We start from the raw sequence: 27,819 nt of genomic DNA on the forward strand, positions 1-27,819 counted from the left end.
ACTACAGGCGTTGGCGTCGTTCGTAAAAACGAACTAGCCCAGTCCATCTGCTATTGAAAGACAGCGGCACCCAGATGTGCCTGAGTCCACTTGAGCCCACGTGGGAAACTCTGTGAGAACGTTCCACGTACAGTCTTTGCCAAAAGTAACCCGACAACTATGGTTTTTCTACTTTAAAACAGTGCGCAGGGACAGGACAAAGTCGAGAAACACACAGACACAGACTTTGTCCTGTCCCTGCGCACTGTTTTAAAGTATAAAAATGAACCAACTGGCCCCGCTACTTCCCATGAAACTATGGTTTGTTTCTAAGCGTCGTAGCGAAGCACCTATGGCAGCCCTTAATCGCCGAATCTGTGCAAAGTAAGGTGAACCCTAGTTTTGACGTTCTGACCCCTTTCGGTCTTTATGGGTGCCGTAAAGGCTCCCCTACACGGGCGAGAAGCAAAAACCTGTTGCTCGGTTACTTTTGGCAAAGGGACCTGGAACTGGGTACGCTCATTTCGACAGGAAGTGACGGGTGTTATAGATATCCCCGTCACTTCCTCGCCACCCAGGAAAGATGACAAATCTGGCAGTTCTTTTTTTTTTTCCTTCGCTCACTTATTCATTATTCCGTCGCTACTATATATCGTTGTCAGACACAGCGGCGCGAGACGGTGCGGCGCCGCACCTAACGTGCAACAGCGGGGACGCTTCGTTAGAACTGACGGCGATGTTTTGACCGCACTATTCCAGTCCGCGTGATCCGGCTGATTACTCGAGCGAGGTACAAACCAAGCGCAGCGCTTACAAACGTCCGCCCAAAGCGGAAGCATGGTTCGTTTGATCTAGCGGGAATGCGGCCGGTCTGACACGACGCGGTCCGTCTACTAGCCCTTCCCGGCGAACGCGAACACTTTCCGCCGTGTCGTACGTCCAAGTACGCGGGCGGATGATTTTGCAGCGCATGCGCGAAGTGAGACTATAGTTACCTGTGCTTTTTGCATGGCTGTTTGCGGTATACGGAAAAGAACGCGGTAGGTGATACGAAATCCAGACACTGCTGCTATAAACAGGGCCTACGATTCCGAAGCGGAGTAATTTAGCGTACAGAGAGAAAGAAACAATGCGCTTACAGTCAGTGAACTGACAGAGAAATGAAACACGTGTAGCCGAAACAAAGAGCTCAACGGGTTACTGGCATGTGTTTTCTCTTTTACGTAATTTGGAGCTACGAAAACACTACCACAGCCATTTTTATTCAGCTCTCACCATGAAAACGTGGAATGAAACAAATGGCAACCGCGACAGGATCTAAGCGCGCGCATTTCTGCTTGCTAAAAGTTAAAGCCGGATTCTTGAGTATTCCTTTCGTAAATCCAACTGACGGGAAGAGCAAGAGCATATTGCCGTGTTATCTAATGGACACTGAGAGAAAGTAGGCAGCTTGTTCAAAAATGAGTTAATTTGTAAATTATTTCATACGGCAGTCTAATTTCGGGACCTCTAAAGCTGGAACGATTGAGCATTGTGAAATTTAAGAAACTTGGAAGGTCTCGCTTTATCGTTCAATTAATCTTAGTTGAACTACGATAGCATTTTGTTAACCTTAAGTTGAAAGAGAGAAAATATAGCGTTCCGAGCACAGCACTAAGACATTCAGGGCCGGCACTGAGGCCTGCTCCACCAACACCGGCTGGTGTTCAAGCTGGTTCAAAAATAAGCCAAGCGTTCTAAGAAGGTGGAGGGGTGTATGGGTAGAAAGACGTGGTCAGAGCCACAAGTCGCGTGAAATAGAATGCTCTGTGGTTGTTTCTGTTTGAAACCATTTCGGGCAGGCTGGCGAGAAGCGGTACCTACAGATAGCCGAGATGTATTCAGTGACATAGTTGTCACTCGTAAAGTGCACACTTTCCTAAAGTGCACACTTTACGAAGCATTCTAGTCTGTTAGGTGATCAGCCAAAGGTGGTAGGCTTGCGGCTTATCCTCGTGCCTCTTGAAGGCTCTTACTTAAAGGAAAAGCACGTGATTATTTGCGCCCGCTGTTCCCTGTGCTGAGCCGATTCGGCGTCTCATGTGTATGGAGAGTCGTAGCTTAATTATTTGTCCTGATAAACGTGTTCGCATCACGCGTGACAGCGCAAGCAAAGTACTTACGCCTCTGGTTGAACTCGGGCCTCCTTCAAAAGCAGTTGCCCACAAGCAATGCACTTTCTCTGACGCTGCTTCTCGCCGGATCACATTCCCTACTATACGAGCAGTTACGGAGGTTAGTGACTAGGAGAAGTCGTCTAGTGTTGAAACTGTTGTGTAAGCGAGTACAATGTGGCAGGACTTTCTCAGTTGTCTTCACAATGACACCGATAGGGAAAAGCTTTAGGTACACAAGGATGAAAGGGCACAGGAGAGGAACACGGCTTTGCCCCGCTGCTCCGCATTGTGTGAGGAGAAAGGAGTACAAAAAAACAAACAGAAAGATGATGGGAGGTAATTACGTCAGAATGCAATGAGCTACACGCACGGTGCACGGCGTCCAAGACGTAATGCACTCTCGCATGCGCAAATATCGCACCTCCAGCATTTTTAAACACTTCAGGGACGGCGGCCGGTCTCACATGTGGTTTCGAAGATATAATACCCCCGCACACACTACACGGTTCTCCCACATCATTTAGAATTGGGTGCACAAGCCGGGCTTGCACACGGTCTCCGACGCGGATGACACATAACTGTACGTCAACGCACACTAAGACAAATGCTTTTTACGACATCTGTGCGTTGTGCGCCTACCTGGTACGACTGCATATTGATATCGGAATTACAGACGCACACTCCAGCGTGAGACGTATCCGCATCGGGACGCAGTGTACAGAACCAAACGCAAGGCTTGAGTGCATTCACGCAGGCCTATGACTGCATGTGCGCGGAAATCAACAGCTTTACTTTGTGCTTCGGATGTTGGCATTGTGCCGAAAGGACACTGGACAGTCGACGGAAGCCAAGGGCTTGGAGGAGAGCAGTAGGGTGGAAATTTGGGCGAGTTGGTAGGGGCCCATTATATTTTAGCACCACAAGATGAATACGTAGAAGAAGGATGGAGTTCGCTCTCTTTTCATCGGACCAAAAAGTCACGAGAGTACTTCTCCGATACTCTGCAACATCAGGCTTGAAAACACGCTATGCTCAATTTTCCGCGCACTCTTTTCTATCCTTCGTTCTCTCTTTCACCTTCTTCATTTGAGCGCGTTAACTAGCGGACAAAAGGTTGCTAAACCTTTTATTTTTCTTCAGAAGCAACGCAAAATAACAGGGCGAAAAAAGAACGAGATGGAACGAGCGGCAATTTAGCTCTTTTCTCAGCTTTCTTTCCGTTCTGTTGTTTCTTCTTCTTACCTTTTGTACTGCCCTAAAAAATTAAATTGAACCAACGTTCCCATTCTCCCTCGATTCACCGGTTAGTCTCCTTGACTTTTGTTTGTACTAACCCGCCGCGTTGGCCCAGAGGCTGTGCCGTTCGGCTTCCGAGTTCCACGTCGCATGATCGAATCCCGCCTGCGGCGGCCGCACTTTGTACGGAGGCGAAATTTGATGCGAGTAATGAGAGTGTTAAAAAGCCCCAGGTGGTCGACATTAATCACGAGCGCTCCACTACGGCGCCACTCAAATCCCTACGTGCAGTTTCGGCATGCCAGACCCCGCGTAACACATACTACGACTTTCTTTCTACTTTGTCTTCATAACCGCAGGAAACCAGCACCAGACGATTTCTAGCCAGATCGACGAGTGACCCAAGGCACAGCCTCGAGCAAACAGCCAACAGCCATGCGACAGGAAGGCGTCAACGGCACCGGCGGTACCGGCGGTAGCACCATCAAAGCGCCTAAGCTTGTAGCGGCGCACGACACCGCTTCGCCCGGTAGCGGAGCCTCGCCGGAAGATCCACAACACCCGCACGGCCCGCTATGGGCGGGGCACCGCACGTTCCTGAGCATCTACCGCGAAGATGACGGCAAGCTGTTCGCCCACCGGGATTCCTCGTTCAACTGCGGCCCCGGGGACGAGAGCAGCATCGCCTGGCTGTGGATGGTCGTGTGGTGCAACTGCTTCATCGTCATGGGCATCGCGCTTCAGGGATTCAGCCTCGACACCATGGTGAGCTGCGTTGCGTGCGAGAACAGAGACGAAGCTGTCTCGATGGATCGCAGAGGTTTGTACTGATGAAATTCGCAACACAGCTTAGTCTTGAAATTTTGGACTCAATTTTCCGTCCGCACTACAGCTCGGTCGTGTAGTAATGAAGCTCATACGGTTAACAGCCGAGAGAACTTCATCTGTATAACAAGAAAGAGCACCCCGAGGCTTAACAGACATTAAGCGAAAGTTATGTAATACGGCAATACATCACCACTGCCATCACCATCATGAGCCACTAAGCCCACTGTAGAACAAAGGCCTGCGTGCGTGCGTGCGTGCGTGCGCGCGCGCGCGTGTGTGTGTGTGTGGGGGGGGGGGGGGGGGTTAAAATTCTGCCCAGGAATTCAGGTGGCACCGGTATTTTGAAGACATTTTTTTCCAGCGATAACGTTGTAGTTGCATGGGCAACATGTAAAACGGATGGAATGGGAGGGTGCTGCTCTGACCTCGGGCCTAACCAGAACGATTTCCTGCTCCTGCGCTGGCGCTAACGCTGTGTGAGCTTTAATTTACTTTTTATTTTTGTTTTTCTTGCGCTTTACACCCCATGGACGTCATTGTGCAGACTGCTAACTTTGGAGGCCGAAATGCGCATTTGACGTCAAGGCGCCACCTGCATGCTAGTTTGGCGTAGAGCAAGGACTCTGCACCTTCCGCCGGCACCGTTACTAACTCAATAAACCAGGAACGTACGCTGACTCTCTATCTTCACGGTTACCACTAAGCGATCAATTATCAGCCAACGTTTAATCGCTATCAGCTACCGTTAGAGGGGTAGCTAGTGAAGTGCGTCAGACCTCAGACCTTTGCATGAAGCTGACATTGCACACTAAGAAAACAGTCTACACAGCGTTTTACTTATATTGTATCAAACATGAAAAGTACAGCAGTTCGTTACCCTGACGTTCGGTTATTTATTTTTTATATGTGTATGTGTGTGCACGTGTGCGTTTGCGAGGTCAGTGAGTGACACTTTCACAAAGCTGTGAGCATTGCTTTAATTCAGCCTTTGAAGCGAGATGCTCTTTATACTTTTATTGTTAATCTGCCTTCTTCAATGTGGCATTATACAGCATCTGGCTGATAATACAGAACTTCCAGCTAAACCCGGCTGTGGGCCAGTAAATTAATAGCTTGTTATTTAATTAATCGGTATAAATCGTCTAACATTGGATGCACTGCTGTAGTACGGGTAAATTTATTGTCAGGGTGGCTCTATGGCCGCGACCAGTGCCCGGAGGCTATGTATGGTGTTGCAGCATGATTCCGTTCTTTCGAAAGTACAGTCCCGCAGCTTTCTAGAGTCACTGGAAGCTTTGTTACAGCTTCCTAGGGTGCCTCGGTGCGCGTACCGCCCACGGAACGTACGCAGCAGAGGAATTCTAAAGATGAAAAACCATGTTTCGTCTATTCCTTCCAGGCGCTGCGTCACGGACTTAACTACTTCGAGACAGGTTCCCTCTTCAGCGCGACCAGAGCCACCGCCGTAGTTGGGGCCCTCCTGTCCCACTGTTTGGTATGTCAAGCCTATATTTACTGTAAAAAAAGAAACCAAATAACGTTTCTTTAGGACATTAACTTCTATGTGACTGCAGCGTCGCAAAATTCAAAATGTAAGATGCGTGGCTTCCTTTCTGCGCTGTTTGCTTATTCGGTTTGTTCATCTCTTTCTTTTTCTTCAGATGTCTGTCATCTACCCGAGTCATCTTCTGGTTTGCGGAGTAGTGCTGAAAGCATTGGCTGTCGCCGCAATTGGGTAATTACCTCAGAGATAACAACCAGTGCGACAAGAAGAAGAAAGCTAAGCCGCGATAATATAACGACTCTCTCCCTACTATTACTGTGTTCATGCTGACCGCCAAGCCTCTAAAAGGTGCCGATGAAAGCAGAGGCATATCATTTCTCTTGAGGCAATGACAATAGGCAAAAAGAATAAACATTAAAACAAATTTAAATAGAAATCTTATGTTATTCTAGCATGGAGGTTGTAAAATTTAAAGCGACAGCGATGTAAGGTAATCGGTAGAGCAACGAATAAATCCAGCTGGGTTTTCTCGCGCGACAATGATTTGTTTTGAAAAGAAATTGGCCTTAAAATATGGGGTATCTAAAGAGCGCACTAAGATTAAAATTCTAATTCTTTTATTTCTGCCCTGTAAAGATACAAGCAGAGGAGGTGCGGAAAAATCTGTCAGATACAGCTAAACAAAGCCGCAGCCTCTTTTAACTTCGCGGCTTCTTGACAGCACGGCTTCCGAAACAAAGACAACTGTGCAGTATAATAACGGATATACAATAGCATCAGAACTGAAGTTTCATCAGTGCACAGGTATACAAGAGAAAAAAACAACTAAATTATACAATACCGGAGCAATTCTTACATTGAGTAAACACAAGTACCAGCATTAAAAATATAGAAAGAAAGCTTACATTGCACATGGCTCCAAAATAACTGCTTGACGAACTGAAGAAATCAAAATTATTATATACGCATGCATTTGAATGGGAAGGAAGACTGAATCGCAGACGTTTCCTACCTTAATTTGTTCGAGATATTCAGAGTATATAAATAAGCAAAAACTGCAAGCCTATTATTTCACGTTCTCAAAAAGGCAATCCTTTCACGACACACCTCATCTTTCACACAGGCTTTCATGTATTCTGAACTGAATAAGTATCTACGGTATACAATTAGTACAGCTTTGCTGGCGAGCAAAGGGTATGGAAGGAAAGACATCACACTGATCACATTGCCTTCCTCCACCGAGTTTCCTTTGATTAACTACAACTTCCCTACTGAAGATTTTCTTAAAGCGAGTCCCATAATTCCATATATTTCGATATGGATTATATGGAATTCGTATGCAGTGAATGGAGTCGCTATCGACTTCATGGACAGCACGTATGGAAACTTACTCACTCCACATGGAAGCCATATGCAAATTTTATGGAAAGATTATGGACTCGGTAAAAAAGATCGTATGGATGTCCATATATTTTTTCCTCATAATTTCGATTCCATATTCGCATAATTCCATACGAGCGACTCGTATGGAACGTTTCAGTAGGGCTTCATCCGTACAGCCAGAAAAACCGGTGACGTGAAATGTGGCATGTCACTGTGTGAATTTCCATGCCGCGGGCGCATTAGGCACTTATCGATTCTAGTGACCGAAATCAGGTAATGAACGTTGCCCGCAGCGCTCTGCACTGGCTCCCCGTCAACCAGACCGTGTTCATGGCCCTGGCCGCGACGATGAAGTCCATTGGGGGCGTGGGCATCTCGTTGTACTTCACCGCCATGTACAGCCTGCTCTTCTACAAGCACCAAAGCGCCTACGTCGTGCCACTGGTGAGTTCTATGCATCAGCTTAATGCTGAGCTCTGTCGGGAGGAATAGTGAGCGAAGAGACAGAATGCAAGACAAGACGTCGTAAACTGATCTAACAACTGATACTCTTTGGTTATCAATGCCTGAAATTCTGATCTGAATGCTCGGAGGCTTCATTTGTAACTGGAAATTATAATTTTAAGGTTAGAAGTTCTGAACTTCGGGAAACTCTTGGTGGGAAGTTATCCCACCGAAGAAAAGTTTTCAGAATAAAGTTTTTGTACGACATTTACAATAATAAAACAGGAAATAATAAAAGCCTCTATTTAAGGCAACCTCACTATACGTTTCGAGTAGAAGTGACAATACCATGAAAATTAGAAGGTTTAACTGCCGGATTAATGCATTTAAATATTCCTTTTTTCCCAACACAATAAATGACTGGAACCTGCTGCCTAATGAAGTGTTTGAGAGTGAGAATTTCCAGGCCGCAATTGACAATGCAGTAATCTGATTATGCTGTTCTCAGTGTTGGTTCTGCGTCCCGGGTATAATCAGACTGCTGTTGTCTTTATTGGAAGTTCTTAACATTTTTCTGTAACTTTTTTTCTGTTTCGTTCTCTTTTGCTGTATTGAATTTTACTGTTAATGTACTTACCCCCCCCCCCCCCCCCCTACAATAATGCCTCTCAAGGCGCTGTAGGTACCTTGAATAAATAAATTGAATAAATAAAAGGACCGGATGAGGATCGCTTATTCCTTCCAAAGTTGCGGTGATCTTTTTCTTTATTTTGTGCTACGCATTTATTACATTACGAAAGAAGGAGTATAACGGTCAGATGCCAGTATCTTTTCAATCCACAAAAAAAAATCTACAGAGACAATTGTGATATGCCAAGTAGCTAAGGTGCATTTTTGTGGCAATAACCTCAGCCTTGTTGCAATATTAGGGCTACATAGTTTTATCGCTCAAGACCAGAATAATCAAACCCGCCAACTGTTAACAAAGGAGGAGCACTGACGGTTCTGACACTCAACACAGTTTTCGTGCGAAGTGCAGACGCAGCTGAGTGTAGCTCTTTGCTATTTCGTATTACTACAGAGCAGAAGTCGCGTTATCGCTGAACTTTTCTTGCGCTACCTTCGAGACGCTATTTCGCCTTTAAGATGAAAGGACGCGGTTTGGGGGTAAAAAGTGACACTTCTAAACAATGTTTTTACAGTTTCAGTGGTTATTTGACCTTTCATATTTTTCAACCGCAAAAGAAATAACAATTATGAACGATATTTTTTTTTTCGCATTGTGTGCTTGTATACTCCTATGTGTACAACGACCTTTGTCAGACTGCTGCTTTTAGCAAGAACATTGCATTTTTTTAAATCTCACAGAATACTAAAATACTTATCAGCACGAGAGTGTCTATATATCGGCAGAAATTTGCGAAGCGGCTTGCATCGACCTGAACCGTTAATAGCGCCTGGAGCCGGGTGATTTGTTATTGCTCAGTAATTTGTTTGGTTTGGTTTATGGGGTTTAACGTCCCAAAGCGACTAAGGCTATGAGAGACGCCGTAGTGAAGGGCTCCGGAATTTTCGACCACCTGGGGTTCTTTAACGTGCACTGACATCGCACAGTACACGGGCCTCTAGAATTTCTCCTCCAAAGAAATTCTAGCCGCCGCGGCCGGGATCGAACCCGCGTCTTTTGGGTCAGCAGCCGAGCACCATAGCCGCTGAGCCACCGCGGCGGCATGCTGCTCAGTAATTGCTGGCAGTGAGTGCTGATGTAGTGCATCTACAGCGATCAGTGACGAGTGACTGATGAGGTTTGGAATTACGCTGCGCACGTCTATTCTATAAGCATACTTTTCTACCCGCGAAGATGCGTTTTAGCGAAGCTTGAGTAAATGCCGGCTATCATAATTTTTTCGTATCATGTATTTGCGCCCCTAAAACCAGAAAAACGCGATAAAACATGAATTGAAATGCTTGAACCGCCCCAAATTTAAGGTTTTGAAACCTCATTTTTATGATATGTTATCGGCACAGATCTTGTCGGAGGTCGCAGTCGGCATCGGTGGTGTGCTGGGGCCCATTCTGGGATACGAACTTATTCAGGTAAGAAAGAAATCTTTCTGCTTTGAGATGAAACAATCCAAAAGAAAGCGCTACATCTACTTAGTTTACACTGTTTTGTGAGTGCTATTCACAACAAGTAATGATAACCTCATTCTTATACGTATCACGACACAAGGATTCTTGCTGTTACTGTAATTTCCGGGTTTTTCGCATGATATCCGTCTCAGAAATTGAATGCTTTTTAGTCTCAATCTGCGGTTTAATTACCAGTGTTACATTGCTTGTGTTACATCAACTGGAGAAAAATGCTTTTTTTATTTTGCTACCCGGCTAATGGACATATGAAAATGATGTAAAAACAATTTCGACCTATGTTCGAATAGTACACAGCCTGCGCAAGAAAGCAAAGAATGTTTCCGCAGGTCAACAAATTTTGTTCGCAAAAACTACTTCATGATCTCCCTTCCTCAGAATCATGATGGCATAGCCCGCAATACGGCCTTTGCAAAGGGTCATATTAATTCTTTTTTTGTAACTGTCAGTTGGGGTTTACAGCAGAGTGAGTCAGGGCTGAGTCAGTCAAGCTTCGCTGAAAATTTTTTTCCTTAAATGTCTCGTCGCAACCGCAACAGGAAATTCCAGTGACGTGTGCTCTGAAGTACAGTTGTCCAAAGCACGCATAAACATTAAAAGTGATTGCAGCGAGACAGCCAATGCCGTACGCGCGAAAACAGCGCGCGAAGGTTGCTGCCGGGCACATGTGCGGGAACTGAGACGTCACAATCACACATATACGTGCGCAGGTGTGGATCTTCCCGCTACCCTACTTCGCCGTCGGTGGCTGCATGCTGCTCGGCATCCTGATCGCGGTCGCTCTGCCCCTGGACTCATGTGAGGGCACGTGAGGGCTGCCATGCCTGTCGAGCGGAGTGCGCTTGCGCAGCGCGTGCTTACCCGCATTCCTCGCATCTGGATTTTGTGGCGAATGACACTCCATAAGCGGAGCGCTAGCATGAAGCAGCATACAGACTTTGCTCAATGCCCTTGGACGTAGGCAGCCATGTTCTTTCTTCCTTTCTTTCTTTCATTCCTTCTTCCTTTCTTTCTTTCTTTCTTTCTTTCTTTCTTTCTTTCTTTCTTTCTTTCTTTCTTTCTTTCTTTCTTGCTTTCTTTCTTTCTTGCTTTCTTTCATCCTTGCTGCATTTCTCTATTTCTCTCTTTCCTTCTTTCTTGATTTCCTTCTTTCTTTCTTTCTTTTTATTCTTCCTTCCTTCCTTCCTTCCGTCTTTCTTCCTTTCTACCTTTCTATCTTTCTTTCTTCCTTCATTTCTTCCTGTCTTTCTTTCTTTCTTTCTTTCTCTCTTTCTTCCTATCTTTCTGTCTCCTTCCTTCTTTTTCTTTCTTTCTGCCTTCCTTCCTTCCTTCTTTCTTTCTTTTCCTTCATTAATTCTGTCTTTCTTTCTTTCCTTTTTTCTTCATTCCTTCCTTCCTTCGTTTCTTTCTTCCTCTTTTTCTTTCTTTCTTTCTCTCTCTCTTTATTTCCTTCTTTCTTTACTTCCTTCTTCCTTCCTTCCTTCCTTCCTTCCTTCCGTCTTTGAGAGTGTAGTACCGGCTCATAGCTGGTCCATGCATTGGCTACCCAAGATTGGATGTGGTGAATGGCCCGATAGCAGGTCTCATACAATCAGGAAACAATCCTACGCGCTATCAGTTTTATGAATACAGCACCGATCAGGCACAGACTGCAGCCCTGCGATGGCTTGCTAGAAAGATTTGGACAGTATACAGCTCACCCGGTTGGCAATGAGAATTGTGTAGCTTTTTTTTTGTATCACCTCCAATTTACAAAGCATTGCACAACGAGTAACGACTGACCCCTGCTTCCATAAGTATTTCATTGATTCTCATTCACTTATTCGGACATACGTATATAAATAGTAGCGTATATCGACGAGGCGGGTCAAACAGAGACTGCCTGTCTCCTGACAAGGCCTCCGCCTCGGGATTACAAGTCAAGGCAGCACATTTGTACTCTGGGAATATTATACTTCACGACCCAGAGAAAAATGGTTTGGTTTGGTTTGGTTTATTGGGGTTTAACGTCCCAAAGCAACTTAGGCTATGAGGGACGCCGTAATGAAGGGCTCCGGAAATTTCGACCACCTGGGGTTCTTTAACGTGCACTGACATCGCACAGCACACGAGCTTCTAGAATTTCGCCTTCACCGAAATTCAGCCGCCGCGGCCGGGATCGAACCCGCGTCTTTGGGTCAGCAGCCGAGCGTCGTAACCACTGAGCCACCGCGGCGGGCACAGAGAAAAATGCGCAAACATTTTAGGAAGCACAGCGATCAATGGCTATTTAACAAAATACAAATGATTATTGATTTTACAGCCCTCGTACACTACATCGTACAAAACTCAGGCAGTTGATCTGAAGTGGAAAGAAAAAATAGACACTTCTATTTTGAAGTCATTCATTCCGAAAGAAGGAAGAAAACTATCAAGAGAAGTACGGGGACGAAGGGTGCCCTTGATTGTTTTTATAATTGCGAATTGTGGTCTTACTTTCTTAGTTGCAGTCTATCGTGGAGGAAAACATACTACGTAATCTTAGTATTTATTTATCTGCATTCTGAGTACCATAGTTTACGTTGTGTACAGCAAACTGAAAGCATAGTATGTAAATCGTATGTAAGGTTCCTGTTTAAATGTTTAGCTTAAAGTAAAGTTTAGCCGCGAATTAAACCTAATTTCAAGGCAGATGAAATGCATAAACGCCGACTTATTGGAACTTCTATGCACGATAATGGATCTCAGGTGGTCTTTATTCCGGAGCTCTCAAGCGCCCGAAAGCCGTAGTGTATAGTTATGGTCTGAAAAGAATAAAAAGACACGGTGTAATCTGTGCTACGCTGCTCAATCTGTGCCAGACTACCCAAGGCAGAATTTTTTTCAATGCGGTTTTTGAGAAAATGTACATTTAGTCATTCGTATGTTTTGTGCTGTAGGCGAAGACGGATAGCAACGGCGTGCGATAGCTCAAGTACGACAGATAATTCATGCTGATCTTTGGATGTCAAATATCTCGCCTGCCGCTTCATAAGCGATCGCGTTGCTGTATCAACGTATCTAGTCATATACCACGAGAGACTTACGCGGTGAGTGTGGAGAGCAGGAGAAAACGGCTGGGTACTTGACATTTTTCTGCAAAGGGCTTCACCCTACAGTTGAAAGCAGCGGGGCTGATTTATACAAAGCATTAGGTTTAAGGAGAGTGCAGGAAAAATAGATTTTAAGCGGGTAGAAATAACCAAATGAAGGTTATCTGATTGGTGGCTAAAATAAAGATAAGAGTGAAGTTTCACGAGTCACGGCTAGGCGGCGTGCGCCACCGCCCGATTTAGAGGGCTCAGCCTTATCCATCCATCTGTATCCATCCATGTGAAAGCTGCTTGTTTTCGGTTTCTGATGTTGCAGACGACGCGGATTTCTAATTCTGATCGAATCAGGCAAGTAGAACATCCAAACTTCATATTTGAACAGAAATACTATCGTATGCCATATTTGCGTCACATTTCAGCGCTAATAAGCGAGCGGTTTACCGGAGAGAAGCATTTTACGGTTCGAGTTTAGCGTTGCAACAGTCAGTAAGTGGACGGATGGAAACCGCACGGACAGAATTTGAAGGCAGAGCGGAGCAAATGTCGCTCTTAGATGCAGTCCTCCATTGAAAAAGCTTTCAGTTGAGTGCCCGGTAAGCAAATGCTTTACGAGCAGGGCAGGCCAACGTGAGGGTAGTGCACTACAGGATTGCGCGACTCATACATTCTCTGGAAGTAAAATCTAAATGCGGATAGATATAAGTGCTCAGTCGGCGTCGTACAAACACAGGTTGCATCAGAGGCACGGGCTCGTAAGTGAAACTTGCTCCGTTGTGCTTCTTTATCCTAGACAGGGTTCAGTCTGTGTTCCAAACCCGCAGCTGAAGGCCACCAGCTGCAGCGTTGGCTCAAATGAAAAAGTGGGGGGAAGTCAGAGATTGGCTCATCGTAAGATGAGCCAATGCTTTTTGGCAGTTGTACTTTCTACAGAGACGAATCTAAGCCAATGCTCTTGGCTGCCACTACACGTTAGTTCAGAAGCATTCGTATTTTCTTTCTCTAACCCCAGATAATTTCATTTAAGTCAAGAGTTTGACGGAAGCCCGTCTGGTCGGGATGGGACATGACGAAAAATGAAAGGCACCAACCAAAAAAGAAAGATGGAATGACGTCTCGGCTCCCACACGGGAGCCTTGTTCACAATGAGGCGAAACGGGGAACCGTTGCCTTATATACGGCGTATCACAGTACCCAGACATCTTGCGTATACAGGGGGCAGATTACCATGATTACGGTTCAGCGTATTTGCTGTCGTCTGAATGATCAGCGACTCAAGATAGAGCCGTGATGCTCTGCTGCTCTCTTTCGCTACCACACGTGCCTGTGTCCAGTCAATGTTGTGTTCGGCAGATACCGAATGTTCGGCCAGCGCGTTCGAAGCCACCCGCCGGTTCCTCACGTCATTCTGGTGCTCGCGCAATCTTCTTTCAAAATCCCCTGACTCGCCAATGTCACGGCTGCGTAGTCGGCACATGGGATTGCGTATACTACGCTCGGGAATCTTTCCTTTCTGAGTGGGTCCTTCACTCGCACCAAATCTCCCCTGAGCTTGCGGGCTGGCACATGCGCAGTCTGCACATCGTAGCGACGGAGTATGCGTGCCAACGTTTCACTAACTCCTGGAACATCAGAAATCGACACCCGCTTTTGGGTACCTGGGGTCCGATGCAGCGCTGGACGTGCAAGCTGTCGTTCCACCGAGTCAATAAAATGTCCAGGGTAGCCGCAAGCAGACAAATCATGGCGTATGTGCAAGGTGTCAACAGACTTGTCTTCACTTTTCGTGCATATTCTTTCGTTTCGACGGAGGAGCGAGGCAACAGATATTTAAATGGGGGAGAGCAGAAATTAGAACCTGTTAACTGAAGGAAATCGTAATGACAATACGTGATCTACAACCGCAAATTACAATCATGCATGAGATTACCTCTTTGAACGTGACATAAGACGCTAGTTAAGTCACTATAGTCCGACAGAATAACTGCATGTTCCGCCTTTACAGTTGGTCATTCACCTATCCTCAATGTCTCAATGTATTTCCCGCGTCGCGTGGAATTGTAGTTTCCAAGATTAATCGCCGGGTAGTACGTTGCTGTCCGCTTTTATCTTTATGAAAGCCGGTATGGAAATTGGGAGTTCAACGACCCGAAGCCACACACGGGCTATTAAAGGTGCAGTGAAGAGGAATCTGAACTCGTCTTTTTGCCGCGGGAACTCAATCTACACGTTCCGAGCATTCTTAGAAACGTCGACTTATTGCCCTGTGTGGCCGATTTCCCTAATTAAATCGAATTAACGTCCGGCTCCCGCCTTTTTTTTTTTTAATTCTCCCCGTACGGTGGGCGGAGTCGACCAACGCGTGGAGTGCCTCTCACCCAGTCCCGTGGCGGCTTGCCGCTCTGCCAGCGGCGGAGTAATACGTCGTAATCCGTAGAAGGAAATAGTCCGCGCGTATTTGTATTTCTGCGGGCTTATTTTGAGGCTATATTATCTGCGAATGAAGCTATTTATTCACCGAAACCTAAAAAAAAAAACAAAGTAAAGGGAAAGCAAAGCCTCCACGGAGCTGGCTGAAAGGCACTCCACGTGTTGGTCGACTCCGCCCACCGTACGGAGAGAATTAAAAAAAAAAAGGCGGGAGCCGGGCGTTAATTCGATTTAATTAGAGAAATCGACCACACAGGGCAATAAGTCGAAGTTCCTAAGAATGCTCGGAACGTGTAGATCAGGTTCCCGCGGCAAAAAGACGAGTTCAGATTCCTTTTCAGTGCATCTTTAAGGATACCATAACGGTGGGCTTCTATTCGGTTTCGGCCACGAGAGGTTCTTATAAGTACATTGACATCGCTCAGGACACGAGCGAGTTCGCACTTCACCTCAATCGAAACACGGCCGTCGAAGCCGCGATTCGAACCCGTGACCTTGGTCTCAACAGCCGAACGCCAAAACCACTGAGCCACCGCGGCGGGTGCTTTAGTGAAAGCTGCCAGTTAGTGCTGGAGGCCCTAAAATCTGTCGTATTCGTAAAGGGGCGAACGACAGCGTGGGGATACATCCTGGCGTTCTTGGCATTAACCTAGAGTGGCGTGGTTCGCAGGCGTTCCTCACGAGAAGACGCTGAACCTGGGCTCCTGCAGCGCCATCGCTTTCTTGGGAGACGTCCGAGTGCTAGTGGATCTGGTGACCCTTGCCTTGGGAGGCATCACCATGGCTCACTTCGACACCACACTAATCGCGCACCTCACCTCGGTAAGTGCTGCAACTGAGAACCATTAATCAGCACGGCCACCGGCGTTAAGAGCAAAGCGACGGCTATAGATGCAGGATCCGAAAAAAATATGGCCGGTTTTTGCAAACAAGTCGGTGGAAGTAACGTCACGGGCATTGTATGGATTTGCTTTTGTTTTATTCAGAGCATTTTATGTGTGACGCAAATAGGCATAAGGTTCCCAATATACAGGCAATGAAATGCCTAAGCCCAAGGGCGACTGCTTAAAAAGACACATCGCCCATTTGCTTCCAGGGACTTGAGTTCGGAGTCTTGACGTTAAGTTTATTATTTTCCGCGCACAGGTGAACACATTTTTAATGGCGAAAGCCTTTAATGCCTCATACTGTCGTTAGCAGACGCGTCGGCAGGAGTGTCGACAGACGCATCGGCAGAAGTGTCGACAGACGCGTCGGCCGATTCGTCCACCTTTCGGCGTCACTGCTTAAAAGGCTCAAGGTTCCAGCATGAATAAAGGCGCATCTAGTGAATGCATGGGCTTCATAAATAAAATAAAAGGAGTAAAGTCAAGAAATGGAAAATAAAAAATAAAAATAAGAAAATAAACAAAAATAAAAACAAAATAAAAATAAGATGTGGAAATAAAAATAGAAACAACAGTTAAGAAAAGGAGCAATAAATAAATAAAAACAAAATATGAAAAAAGTAAATAAAAACAAACAGTAGCCAGGAAACGCTTTCGCCTTGCAGCACTTTAGACAGCAAAAGTGCCCCCTGAATTTTTTTTTCCGAGAAAGGTGCAGTCAATAAAGCCGTTTGTATTTATCGTACTCTGAACTCGACTGGTGAAGTCAGACGTCATGTTGTGAGAGCACTGCTGGGCGAGATCCAGGCGGTATTTGCGATGATAACAGCCGTCTGCATGGCATCGGCTTTCTTGTTATTGCTGGCTTCGATAACAGCCCCAGCTGCTGTGGCTCAGCTAGCATAGCTGAAATAGCGCGTGAGACATAACGTCCACATTGGGCCGATGTACTCGGCAGAGGTTTTGTCCGCCCCCGATGGCTCATACGGTGCAACGTACAGAAGCGACCCCTATAGTGAAATAAGGGGCGCCGTAGTGGAGGGCTGCGGTTTAGGTTTGGTTTGGTTTATGGGGGTTTAGCGTCCCAAAGCGACTCAGGCTATGAGGGACGCCGTAGTGAAGGGCTCCGGAAATTTCGACCACCTGGGGTTCTTTAACGTGCACTGACATCGCACACCACACGGGCCTGTAGAATTTCGCCTCCATCGAAATTCGGCCGCCGCGGCCGGGATCGAACCCGCGTCTTTCGGGTCAGCAACCGAGCAACATCACCCCTAAGCCACCGCGGCGGGTGGCTGCGGTTTAATTTCAACCCCGCGGTTCTGTAATGTGCAGCTTTATCTCATAGAACAAGGGGACTTTTGCACTTCTATCGAAATGAGACCGCCAAGGCTGGGATTCCATCCTGCATCCTCGTACTCACCAGCCGAATGCCATATGTCCACTCCAGGCGCTGTTCTGATTGGTAGCGCCGAATCTCGGTACTGGGTGAGTGAAATGGGCGAGTGAAATGCATTTTCGTCTGAGCCTTTCATTTCGAATTTTCAGAGTGGAATAACTTTTGTTCGCATGCTTCGATTTCAGTAATTCTTTTTGCCCTGCTCTCTAGAACGCATGATGAAGCTATTTAATGATATTAACCGGTACTGAGGAAATCATCGCGGTGCCCCTTTAACCGATTTAAGTGCAACGCAAAGGAATAATCGAAATACACTTCAAAGCACTCCTCCAAAACGGCGCACAAGAAGCAAGCAACGAGCCCTGGTGTCAAGTTTGTGGTTATTTACCGTCGCTGAAGGCATGTTGATGAATAAGGACAGCAATGTCTAACTCGATGGCCGCAGTTTATCCCCTGCCAAGATCACCGTCATTCATTCGTACTGTCGTCATGAACCCCGTTCGTAAACTTTTCCAATGAATGGTGATCGCACTGCAGTAATAAATGTGTTCAACTTCATAGATGAAAGAAACCGACCATCGAGTTGACTACTCCTTCGCCGTCATCTTCGGAGCATATGCCTTAGGAGCCATGTTCTTCGGTCTCATCACAGCGAAATTCGTAAGTCGACTTGCTCCGCTGTTACAGTTGCACGTAACATGTACCGCAGTTGTTTTTTTTTCTGCTCGTGACAAGATGAGTATTAGTTTACGGCCATGTCCAAGACCTTGGCATCTCAGGTATAGAAGAATGGAAGAAATATCGCTTCCTCTGGTCGTCATAGCAATTTAAGCTCAAGAGTGACGTCCAGATTTCAAGGTGTAATTAATAATCGCCGAGGGAGGGAGCCGGCTAGAACGGCTTCATCTGGGACCCGGTTTATTGACAAAGTAGAGCGGCACTCGACAGGCATCACATCCCGTTACATCTTGTTCTGACTAAATGACTGTCATATTTCAATGAAACTGAATATTGCTTGCGCACAAAAAGTGAAAAAAAAAAAATTATCACTCAATTTCCGGAAACGAGAAGTGTGAATATTCTCAACGCATCCACGAAAACGTAGTCAACGCGACACCGATTCTATGATTGTAATGTATTGGACGACACTCTTCCGAGCAGTTTCTCTTATTTAGTCACATTACGTCTACTCCAAACCTCACTCACAGCCTGATGAGCTGGGCATTGTTATGGACTGAGATCAATCATCATGGACACATTTATTGCCTTGGGTTGCGACATCCACCTTAGTCAGAAGGACTGGGGGACGGAGAGCAAGTTATGGCTACGCAAAATTCTTGTTCATAGCATTACAGTACATCAGCATGCGTTTTCCCACACCTGATGTTCTGGCCGTACGATACGGTATTGTATAATACGGTATGGTACTGTACGGTGTGGTGTGGTTGGCAAAGCATGGCATGTGGAGTTTTACACGTCGAAACTTCATTGGGCTATGAGGGGGGCTCAGTTAAAGGCTCCGAATTAATTTCGACCACTGGGGTTCTTAAGCATGCCCTTAAATCACAGTACACGCTACCTTTTCTTTCTTTATTTTCTTTCCCTTCAATTCTTTTTTTGCTGCAAGAGAGGAATTAATCAGGCCAATTAGGCATGGCCTCAAATTTTGGCTGGTTAGTTGAATGTGTAACTAACAGCGGCGTGGCCTCCTGGAACTGCAGCACTGAAGCGCTCCCACGACACGCTCCCTTTATTCCCACTCCACTTAATTTTTAGGTTTTCTTTTATTTTGTCACATCATAATTTTTATCCCTCTTCTAACAAGTGATGGCCCGTTAAGTCAGTGGCGCGGGCCATCATTTGTTAGGAGGGAGATTTTTCTTTTTTCCAGTCCAAACATAGTTTTGTGCCAAGTGAGCTTTTCCACGTTGCATTTTACTTTATTTCCATCAACAACGCCGCATGTCAGCAGGGCTGCACTCGGCCACGGAAGCCTCATAATGAACGGTGGCATTGTAAATATTGCGTCATGAGTGCGGAAGTGTCTACACGCAGACAGCCGAGGTCAAGCAACCTTGCTCTGCAACTACAGAACACATCAAAGGAATGCTAAGGACGCATTCTGACGCCGATGCTGTCGAGCAGGCAGTCACGACTTGCGCGTTCTGCTGTGCAGGGCACATGAGATGGGCATTCGCCATTCGGCTATGTGTTTTGCTGCCGATACCAATAGGGACCGCAGCTATAAACAGCGACCCCGTCCGTTCGCAGGAAGCCGACGCCCTCGTCGTTTTCATCGCCCAACTGGTTTCCTGCGTGGCATTCCTCTTCGTCGGCCCGGTCCAGTTCATCCCGATTCCAGCGTGAGTATGAAAGCCACCCCACATATGTCTCCATATACAGTTCGCAACAAGAAAGTAGGACGCGCATATAGACCTCAAACACCGCAGATATTATAATGCATATCTCTATTTAATGGCGTTTTTTAAGAAAGCATACCGATCCTGCAGCCCAAGTGTCATTGGAAGTACGAGGGTACAGTGTAAACCTATAGTCACCTTTCCAAGAATGCACTTGCAATAAAGGCGCATTGAGCAGCCTTCCCAAATGGCTAGCTACTTTGTCTAAATCAGCCTACTGGGTCCCAGCGGCCAAACTCCCATGTTTCCCACACTTCACAGCCAGATTATTTGTAACTAATAATTGAATATGTATTCCGTCGAGAACGTAACTAAATATGCGTAATGAGACATTCTTGGAAACACACACACAGTTGAGAAATATATCTTAATAAAAGCTGACAAACCGAACTTTTGCTCACGTAAGAAGAGGACATAGCGTTTTAATCCCCTTCTGCGTCACTCCAGAAGACCCGGGCTTGTTTTTCTACGGTACATAGCACTTGCTCCGCCTTGCTCACTGAACCAGCCCGATGTCCTCTATTCGCGACAGCTCTTGTTCCTTACGTCGCATTCGACTGCTGCAATAACCGGAGTATCGTGAACAGCTATCGCAATGCATGCATGACACATATCTCTTTTTAGAGAGTGTACACGCCGGCATTACACGGAGTCCTGCAACAGCTACCGGCCCTATCCCAATATGGTCCAATGTGCTTTTTCCAGGAAACTGTGGCTTACGCGCCTTGGCGTAGGCCTAGCTGGCTTCGCAGCGGCAGGTCAGTTCCTGCCCGTCATCGCCAGAGTTGTCCACAGCGCAACGTAAGTCGCTCAGCGTCGTCAAAATTACGTGTTGATTCTGTGACACAGACACCGATGTGGTAAGTCACAGAAGGTCTTTTTCCACAGCGGGTTTTTCTCGCCTGAGAGAGTGAGATAATCCACAGAAAAATAGGCAGTCTTACTTTATAAGAGTGCCTTTGGCTTTTCCTTTTTTAGCTAATATTTCCTCGAATAACTCTAACGGGTTCGATTAACGTTCAAGATTTGTGAAAATCCCAGCAAAGCATTGCTAATGTAATATTCTCTTTTGCCCTTGCTTTCCCAGGCCCGTCCGCGAAATGCGTAACAAAAAAAAAAGCTCATTTGTTGCTTCCAAGCGGCAGATCAACGAAAACGCTTTCCAGTCAGCTTGCTTTCTTGTGTAGTTGACAGGTTATCAGCAGCCTCTATAAGAAATAGGCTCTTTCATCAACTTCTGCCTGTGGAAATAAGTCTACAGTAGGATACAATTAAAAAAAAAACAGCAGTTGGTAACAGCGGGCCACGGTCCGTGGCGTCCTGTATTACTCCGCTGGCCAGTCGCAACAGTGAACAAAATAAGCCTTTTTATCTTTAACTGCGTCAGACAAGCCAGATGCATCGAAATTTTTCAGCTTATAACTTCTCATCATTCGGTTCTTTTTTAAGTCACAATAAAAGCTTTAACTGCAGTCAATTTTTTTTTGCCACGGATGAATTTTGTTCGGCGGTCCTGGATGTGGGCGGAGCTTCACTGCAGACTTAAGTTGTATCTTAATATAGCCTATGTACCAGTGATATGCGAAAGCAAACATATCGTTTAAGTACGCTCAAGAACTTAGTCTATGAATACTTTGCGAGCCGTTTACAGGCAAAGTCTGTCAGAAAGGTAGTGTAATATATGAGAAGCTTATAAACAGTCCACCAACCACATTTGTAAGGTATATTTAAGCGTCAATACTAAGTCAAGGATAGTCTAGTTGTGTGTCGCTCTTTCAATCCTGTAACACAAAATGTGTGCTTCTATAGGGGATAAGCATTGTTTGATAGAATAGTATAGAATACTGTATTGTTTGTTAGAATAGGACCGGTACATAGCGAAAGCGTCGAGGCCAACGAATGGAGCTAAGAATAGTAACAGGAACAAAAATTAATTTTTATATAGTAACATAGTCACCCCGATAATTCGAAGTCCAAGAGGAGTAGAACTTTATTTGAATTCAGGGGTGCCTTTTTAGTATATGACTGGACGAAAGAACCAGTATGAATAAACCGGCAGTTCGAAATAAACGCTTTCGAGTTTGCCATATTCTTCTGAAATTATTTTTTTTATTTTAATAGTTATAAAATTACCACCCATCACTGCCATAAAAATAATCTAAAAAAAGAGCATATTTAACTGTGCAGTGTTTCTCAAACAGTCGGCGAACCCCGGCCTAGTACAGCTAGTACTACAATGCGGTCTTGTCTAGCCTGGATTAGTGTATCCGAAGAATAATAATGATTCTGTGCGAGATTTCGCTCCCAGAAACAACTACCACTATCGTGAGGTAGCATGATAGCGGCTATGCGCAGGTGAGTTAAACCCTGTCAGGTTTATCAGAGTCCCAAGGTACCGCCGGTCATGGGTTTCTACATTTGCGGCTACCACCCAAGAGTGCGTGGATGCAGAAGATAATGTCCTTGTGTAAACGCCTTTCCAAAAACGGCAGCAAACTCCAACTTCTAAATCTCCTAAATTATTCTCTATATGATTACGGATGTACCACTGCACGCCGCAATAAGAAAAACGTTACCACCTAAAGTAATCAAACTGCACGCCGCAATAAGAAAAATGACACCACCTAAAGTAATCAACAGCGGCCATTTGGGGATAAATTGTTTTTGTGTGTGTATTCTCTTTCGGCAGATGGCGCAGCCAATCTAGTGATCTGTGGACTATAACAGCAGCGGTTGCCGTCTCTTACGCTTCCTACCAACTGGGGTATGTGCATGCTAAACCGGGAGCACTTTTTAACCTTTCTTTAACGCTGCAACGCAGCCCCCCCCCCCCCCCCCCCCACCTCTTTTTTTTCTTCCTTTGCATGCCTATGTGATGATCACGCTCTAAGCTAACAATATAAGTTGTACACGTCACACAGAGTTGAATGAATTAAAGGACCACAACTGCATCAGCTTCCTAATGAGCGAATGTGCAGTAACTGGACGTAAGAAATTTCCTAAAGTCAACAGTACAATATATTTGCACTGTAGCGTAAATTATTTGTAGTGTACTGTAATATGTAAGAATACAGGTCTCACGCAGCAGAGCTTGAGTTGTACAACATGGAGTCCAACCCAGATGATATCGGACTGAGATAAATTATTTTACACGCAAGTATGTGCGAGGGCGCCCTTGCTGGCTTCATCGAAATGCAGATTCCGCCGCCGGCGGATGGTCGAACCAGCTGCCTTGAGCTCAGCAGTAAAACGACCCACCCGTCAATCCATTAAGAGCGGCTTCTCTCATCTTCAAGACCTAGTAGCGCGCTTCGAACAAGTCGCGCCTTTCGAAAAGCAGGCGTTGGAGGCTACAAAGCACCACTTCGTTTCGTTTACAAAGTATCGCCCCTAATGTGCGTATAACTGCATCTTTGAAAACCAGAGTACCTGCGGCAGTTTCATATTTCGCACTGTGTTTACTGTTTTCTTCCTTGCCAGAATATATGTGCATCGACTTGAGACAGAGGGGAGGACAGAATATATAACGCCCTGTGATAGGTGCCATTAACGCAAAGTTTACTGAGAAGAGCAACCCCCCCCCCCCCCAAAAAAAAAAAAAAAAAAAGCTGGTTTGGTTTATTGGGGTTTAACGTCCCAAAGCGACTCAGGCTATGAGGGACGCCGTTGTGAAGGGCTCCGGAAATTTCGGCCACCTGGGGTTCTTTAGCGTGCACTGACATCGCACAGTACACGGGCCTCTACAATTTCGCCTCCATCGAAATTCAGCCGCCGCGGCCGGGATCGAACCCGCGTCTTTCGGGCCAGCAGCCGAGCGTCTTAACCACTGAGCCACCGCGGCGAGCTAAAAAATAAAATAAAATAAACGCATATGAATATCTGATCTCGCTTCCATCACCCTGTGTCCTCTAATGACAGTCATATTCTGGGAACTACGCCGCTTGCCGGCGCTGCCCCTTTGAAAATGCGCAACTCTTACATGCGTGCCCCTATATGCGTGCGTTCGAAACTGCAAGAGAGGATAGTCAGTTACGCGCCTCCTTCAAGGCGGTGGTGTTTCCTTCAGCCTTAAATTAGTTTATTTTCCTGCCCTGTGAGACGAATAGAATTCGCAAAATCATTTTTACCTGCAGCATGCGTAACTACACGCGCGTTCTTTTTCTTTCTTCCTTTTATGCTCTCATTCTCAGAGGCCTGGCAGCATCCTTATTTTCGGCGTACATAGCCGACGTCAGCGGTCCAGCAGCTGCCTGCACCGTTCTGCTCATCATACAGGCATCGTGGGTAAGGGCATCCGCTACTCGCTTTCTTCTGCGATGCAGATGCCAATGAATGCGACAGCGTATATACAGACTCGTGAAAACACGTGAGCAGTGCACATTCTCCCACTTCATCGCAGAAACCTTTCAACCGCCGGTAGTAGATTAACCTGACGAAACACATAGCTTAATGGAATCTTAAAAAGAGGAAAATGAAACGATACACCTCCTAAACATCTCTCTGAGATATACATCATTTTCTGAAGTACCTAAACCACGGTTATCTATGAGGATCCCAACGGCAGTATGTGCGTATGTTGGAGTGCACTGACTTGACGGTGATGATCAAATTTAATCGCGCAAAAGCAACTCAGGCTAAAAGAGGGCCAGCCACAAGAATACATGAGCTTCAGACTAGGGTGTCATCATCATCATCAGCCCGACTTCGCCCACTGTGGGGCAAACAAAGGTCTCTCCCATGTCTCTCAAATTAGCCCTGTCCTGTGCCAGCGGCGGCCATCCTTCCCCCAAACATTTTAATCCCATCCGCCCACCTAATTTCCTGATCCGCTTACTACTCTTCCCTTCTCTTGGAATCCACTCTGTTACCCTTAAAGGGAAACTGCATACATTTTAGAAATCAACTAGTTTAACGAGGTCGAATCTCTGAAACTTGCAGGTAAAGCATCCGAAGTCTTGTTGAGCTAGCACTTGAAATAGTGAAGTAATCGTCGATTAAAATCCCAGTGCCCTTCAAGCTTCTCCGCAAGGCACAACGCCAAGTGAGTGACGCATGATCGAAGGTATCGGCACATTTCCAAAGCACAAACGCCTGCTTTGTAGGAAAAAAGCAACGCCACCGAAGGCAAATCCTGCCGAGGTTTGTTTGGCAGCGTCCAATGAGTCAGGGCAGGGTGTGGCTGACGACAGTGGTAATTTGAAATCATACCTTCTTTGACGTCACGCTGAACTTCTGTGCACTCCTCCGATGCATTGAGGAGAAGCGTGAAATTCAATCGTCGATTACGTCATTAGTTTAAATGCTGGTGCAAAAACACTCGGCATGCTTTATGTACAGCCTATATAGATTTCGATCCTTGAATATCGTGAAATTCTCAAAAAAGTGGTGCAGTTGCCCTTTAACGACCATCGAAAGGCGTACACAGCCTCCAAAGGGAAATATGTGCTGCCTTTGATTACAAGCAATTCTAATAATCATATTCAGTGCTAAATAACCGTCGTCATTTGTTTTCTTATACTCAACTGTAATCCCACCCCTTACGCAACACTCCCTTGGATGTGGGCCTCTAAGGAATAAAACTGAACTGAAGCAATCTGTTCTTTTTTACCAACTTATTGTGGAACAGGTACCATCTCTCGTGAAATGCAATGGCAGGCGTAGTAGGCCACAGAACACCTGCGGCGCCGTGGTTTAACTGAACCGAGTTCCAGGCAGCAGCAATCCTATAATTCAGCGCACTAGTGCGGTCGCAGCTGACTGTGGTTGGCTCTGCTCTCTCTCTCTCTCTTTCAGGCCGTGGCCCGCTTCCTGGTGTGGATAACGGAGTGTGCGATGCACGCTCACGCACGCCGCATGCTGTCCTAAATTGCACCCGCTGCTCCAGCTGGGCTGCGTGGCCATGCACGTGTCGACCATCTCGTTGTTCCGTCACCACACCGTCGCCGTCTGTGGCACTCGTTTCAAGCCCTCGTAGAAGAAAAAAATGCGTGCACAGAAGTTTGCTTCCATTTCCCAATAAAGGTTGAAAAGCAAACGAGCTGCCTGATCTTTCCTTTCAAGAGAAGGAAAGCATTGCGCTTGCAGTATTACTATCGTTCTGCCACACAACGTTCCTCGACTGCAACGCAAGAATACGGCAATACTGAACGTCAACGTAACGGATTGGATTTTCGCAGAAAGACATCTACAGGATATAACATTACAGACATCTACAAGGCAGCACGAGGTGAAAGGAAGAAAGAGAGTGGGTGTTAGTAAACCACTGTTTTCGTACGTTCTCCAAAGCCCATCACTCACAAGCATTTTTTTTTTTTTCTGAGTCAACGATATCTCATTCTCTTTTGCCAGCGTCGAAAATTTGACGTGCTGCAGCCGACGTCCATGAGGAATCCGTTAAAAAATAAATCAGCCTCACTCAGAGCGAGGTGAAAGCGACCGTTGTTCCCAGAAACAATCTCGCCATGAACTACACAGTCATTAATTCCGTTCAAATTTCAGACGTTCCCGGAATGCTGTTCACAGCTAGCTGACAGACGTTGGAGTGCCACGAGATACTGCGCTCCCCATAAAGACTGCGGTAAAGAAATCGGCCCCATAGACGCAAAGTGGAAAGCTGCGTAGCATAAAAGACACGACAGGCAACGTACAGCACTCACGAACACTTTACGATAAAGTTAAACCAAGTTGGCGGAGCTCTTGCGCAACGAATTAAGAGTTCAGGAAGCAACAGTAGGCATTTCTCCGACCAGCAGGACCATTCTGCATGGATCATCAGATGGACAAGGCTCTACGAGTGTGGCCGCGTTAAGTGCGACAAGGGGTGTACAGTACCGCAAAGTAGTGCACGAGATGGCACGGTTAAAGACTCTAGAACTTCGGGTAGAGGTGTCGCTTACTAAACCAAAACGTCCTCTAACTTTAGAGTTCTCCCATTTTTCTTTTCCTCGATCATCACCAACTAGTGCTCTCAATCAGAGTCCTCGCTTCACTTGCACATTAATCACAGAATTATAATTTGCATTATATCATCCGGGGTGGGACATTCAAGAGAAAAAAAAACAGCCAGTCAACAAAAACAAGGCACTTTAATGAACAACGCAAACAAAAAGAAAACTTGCCCGCGGCGGCGATGACCTCATAATGACACTTCGAAGTCCTCGTACAAAATGTACTCTTGCAGCGACCGCGGCAGGGGCAACTGCCCCACTCCCACAGGCATCGCGCGGCGCCTAGCCAGCACCGCTCGGAGTTTAAGCCGGCACAAGTGCTGAAGGCTGCTTTTCATCAGCAGCACACACTCGTTCTCGGACGTGGGCGACACGGACTGGACGAAAGTCAGACAAGCCTCGTTTAGGGCAACGGCTTCGGACGGCATCACGAGCATGGCGAGCTGATGGCACCGCACGAAGTCCTGACCGTGCGAATCGTCTCTAGCCAGCAGCGTGGGCCGCCAGCGAGTGGTGTTCAGCGAACCGTACACGCGCACCAGCGGGTGAGACAGGAACGGGTCGACGCAACGACAAGCATCCCCGGGCCACACTTCGGCGCCGTAGCGGAGAAGAAGCTTGAGCAGTTCCAGGTTGCCGTAGTAGATGGCAGTGTACAAAGGACGCAGAATGCATCCGCAAAGGCCGAGGATGACGCAAGGGAAGTCCACCAGACTGCACATGCCGCCGTAGTAGCACGGCAGACACGTCTTGGTGGCTCGGCTCAGCACAGCTTCGAACGTGCTCGTGTATGGAACACGGATCGGCGCTGACGGCGGCATGTGGAAGGTGAAGAGGACCAGCCGGTAGAGGGCTTCGCTCCTGGCGGCCGTCAAGGTGCACAGCTCACTCATGCACGCTGGACACGTGAGGAGGAGGCTGAGGCTTCGCTCCATGATCTCGGCATCGCGTCCGGAAAGCGAGCAAGCCAGGTAGGCCTCTACGGCT

General features: G+C 46.5%; 1 protein-coding gene across 1 annotated transcript in view; it reads left to right on the top strand.

Annotated features, from left to right (window-relative positions):
- Positions 1 to 25,919, top strand: part of LOC149358997 (uncharacterized) — a 36,138-nt gene extending 10,219 nt beyond the window's left edge. Inside the window, exons 2-14 of the mRNA XM_089571181.1 lie at positions 3,731 to 4,136; positions 5,599 to 5,694; positions 5,861 to 5,934; positions 7,380 to 7,530; positions 9,559 to 9,627; positions 10,392 to 10,479; positions 15,850 to 16,001; positions 18,027 to 18,125; positions 19,737 to 19,828; positions 20,591 to 20,686; positions 22,575 to 22,649; positions 24,076 to 24,169; positions 25,679 to 25,919. Coding sequence (XP_089427307.1) covers positions 3,807 to 4,136; positions 5,599 to 5,694; positions 5,861 to 5,934; positions 7,380 to 7,530; positions 9,559 to 9,627; positions 10,392 to 10,479; positions 15,850 to 16,001; positions 18,027 to 18,125; positions 19,737 to 19,828; positions 20,591 to 20,686; positions 22,575 to 22,649; positions 24,076 to 24,169; positions 25,679 to 25,750 — 1,488 coding nt within the window. The 5' untranslated portion in view covers positions 3,731 to 3,806 and the 3' untranslated portion in view covers positions 25,751 to 25,919. The remainder of the gene's footprint in view (positions 1 to 3,730; positions 4,137 to 5,598; positions 5,695 to 5,860; positions 5,935 to 7,379; positions 7,531 to 9,558; positions 9,628 to 10,391; positions 10,480 to 15,849; positions 16,002 to 18,026; positions 18,126 to 19,736; positions 19,829 to 20,590; positions 20,687 to 22,574; positions 22,650 to 24,075; positions 24,170 to 25,678) is intronic.
- The last annotated feature ends 1,900 nt before the right edge of the window (positions 25,920 to 27,819 follow it).

Source organism: Amblyomma mixtum, chromosome 2, assembly GCF_055824585.1.
Source record: "Amblyomma mixtum isolate Tamu chromosome 2, ASM5582458v1, whole genome shotgun sequence".
In the NCBI taxonomy this organism is placed as follows: domain Eukaryota; kingdom Metazoa; phylum Arthropoda; class Arachnida; order Ixodida; family Ixodidae; genus Amblyomma; species Amblyomma mixtum.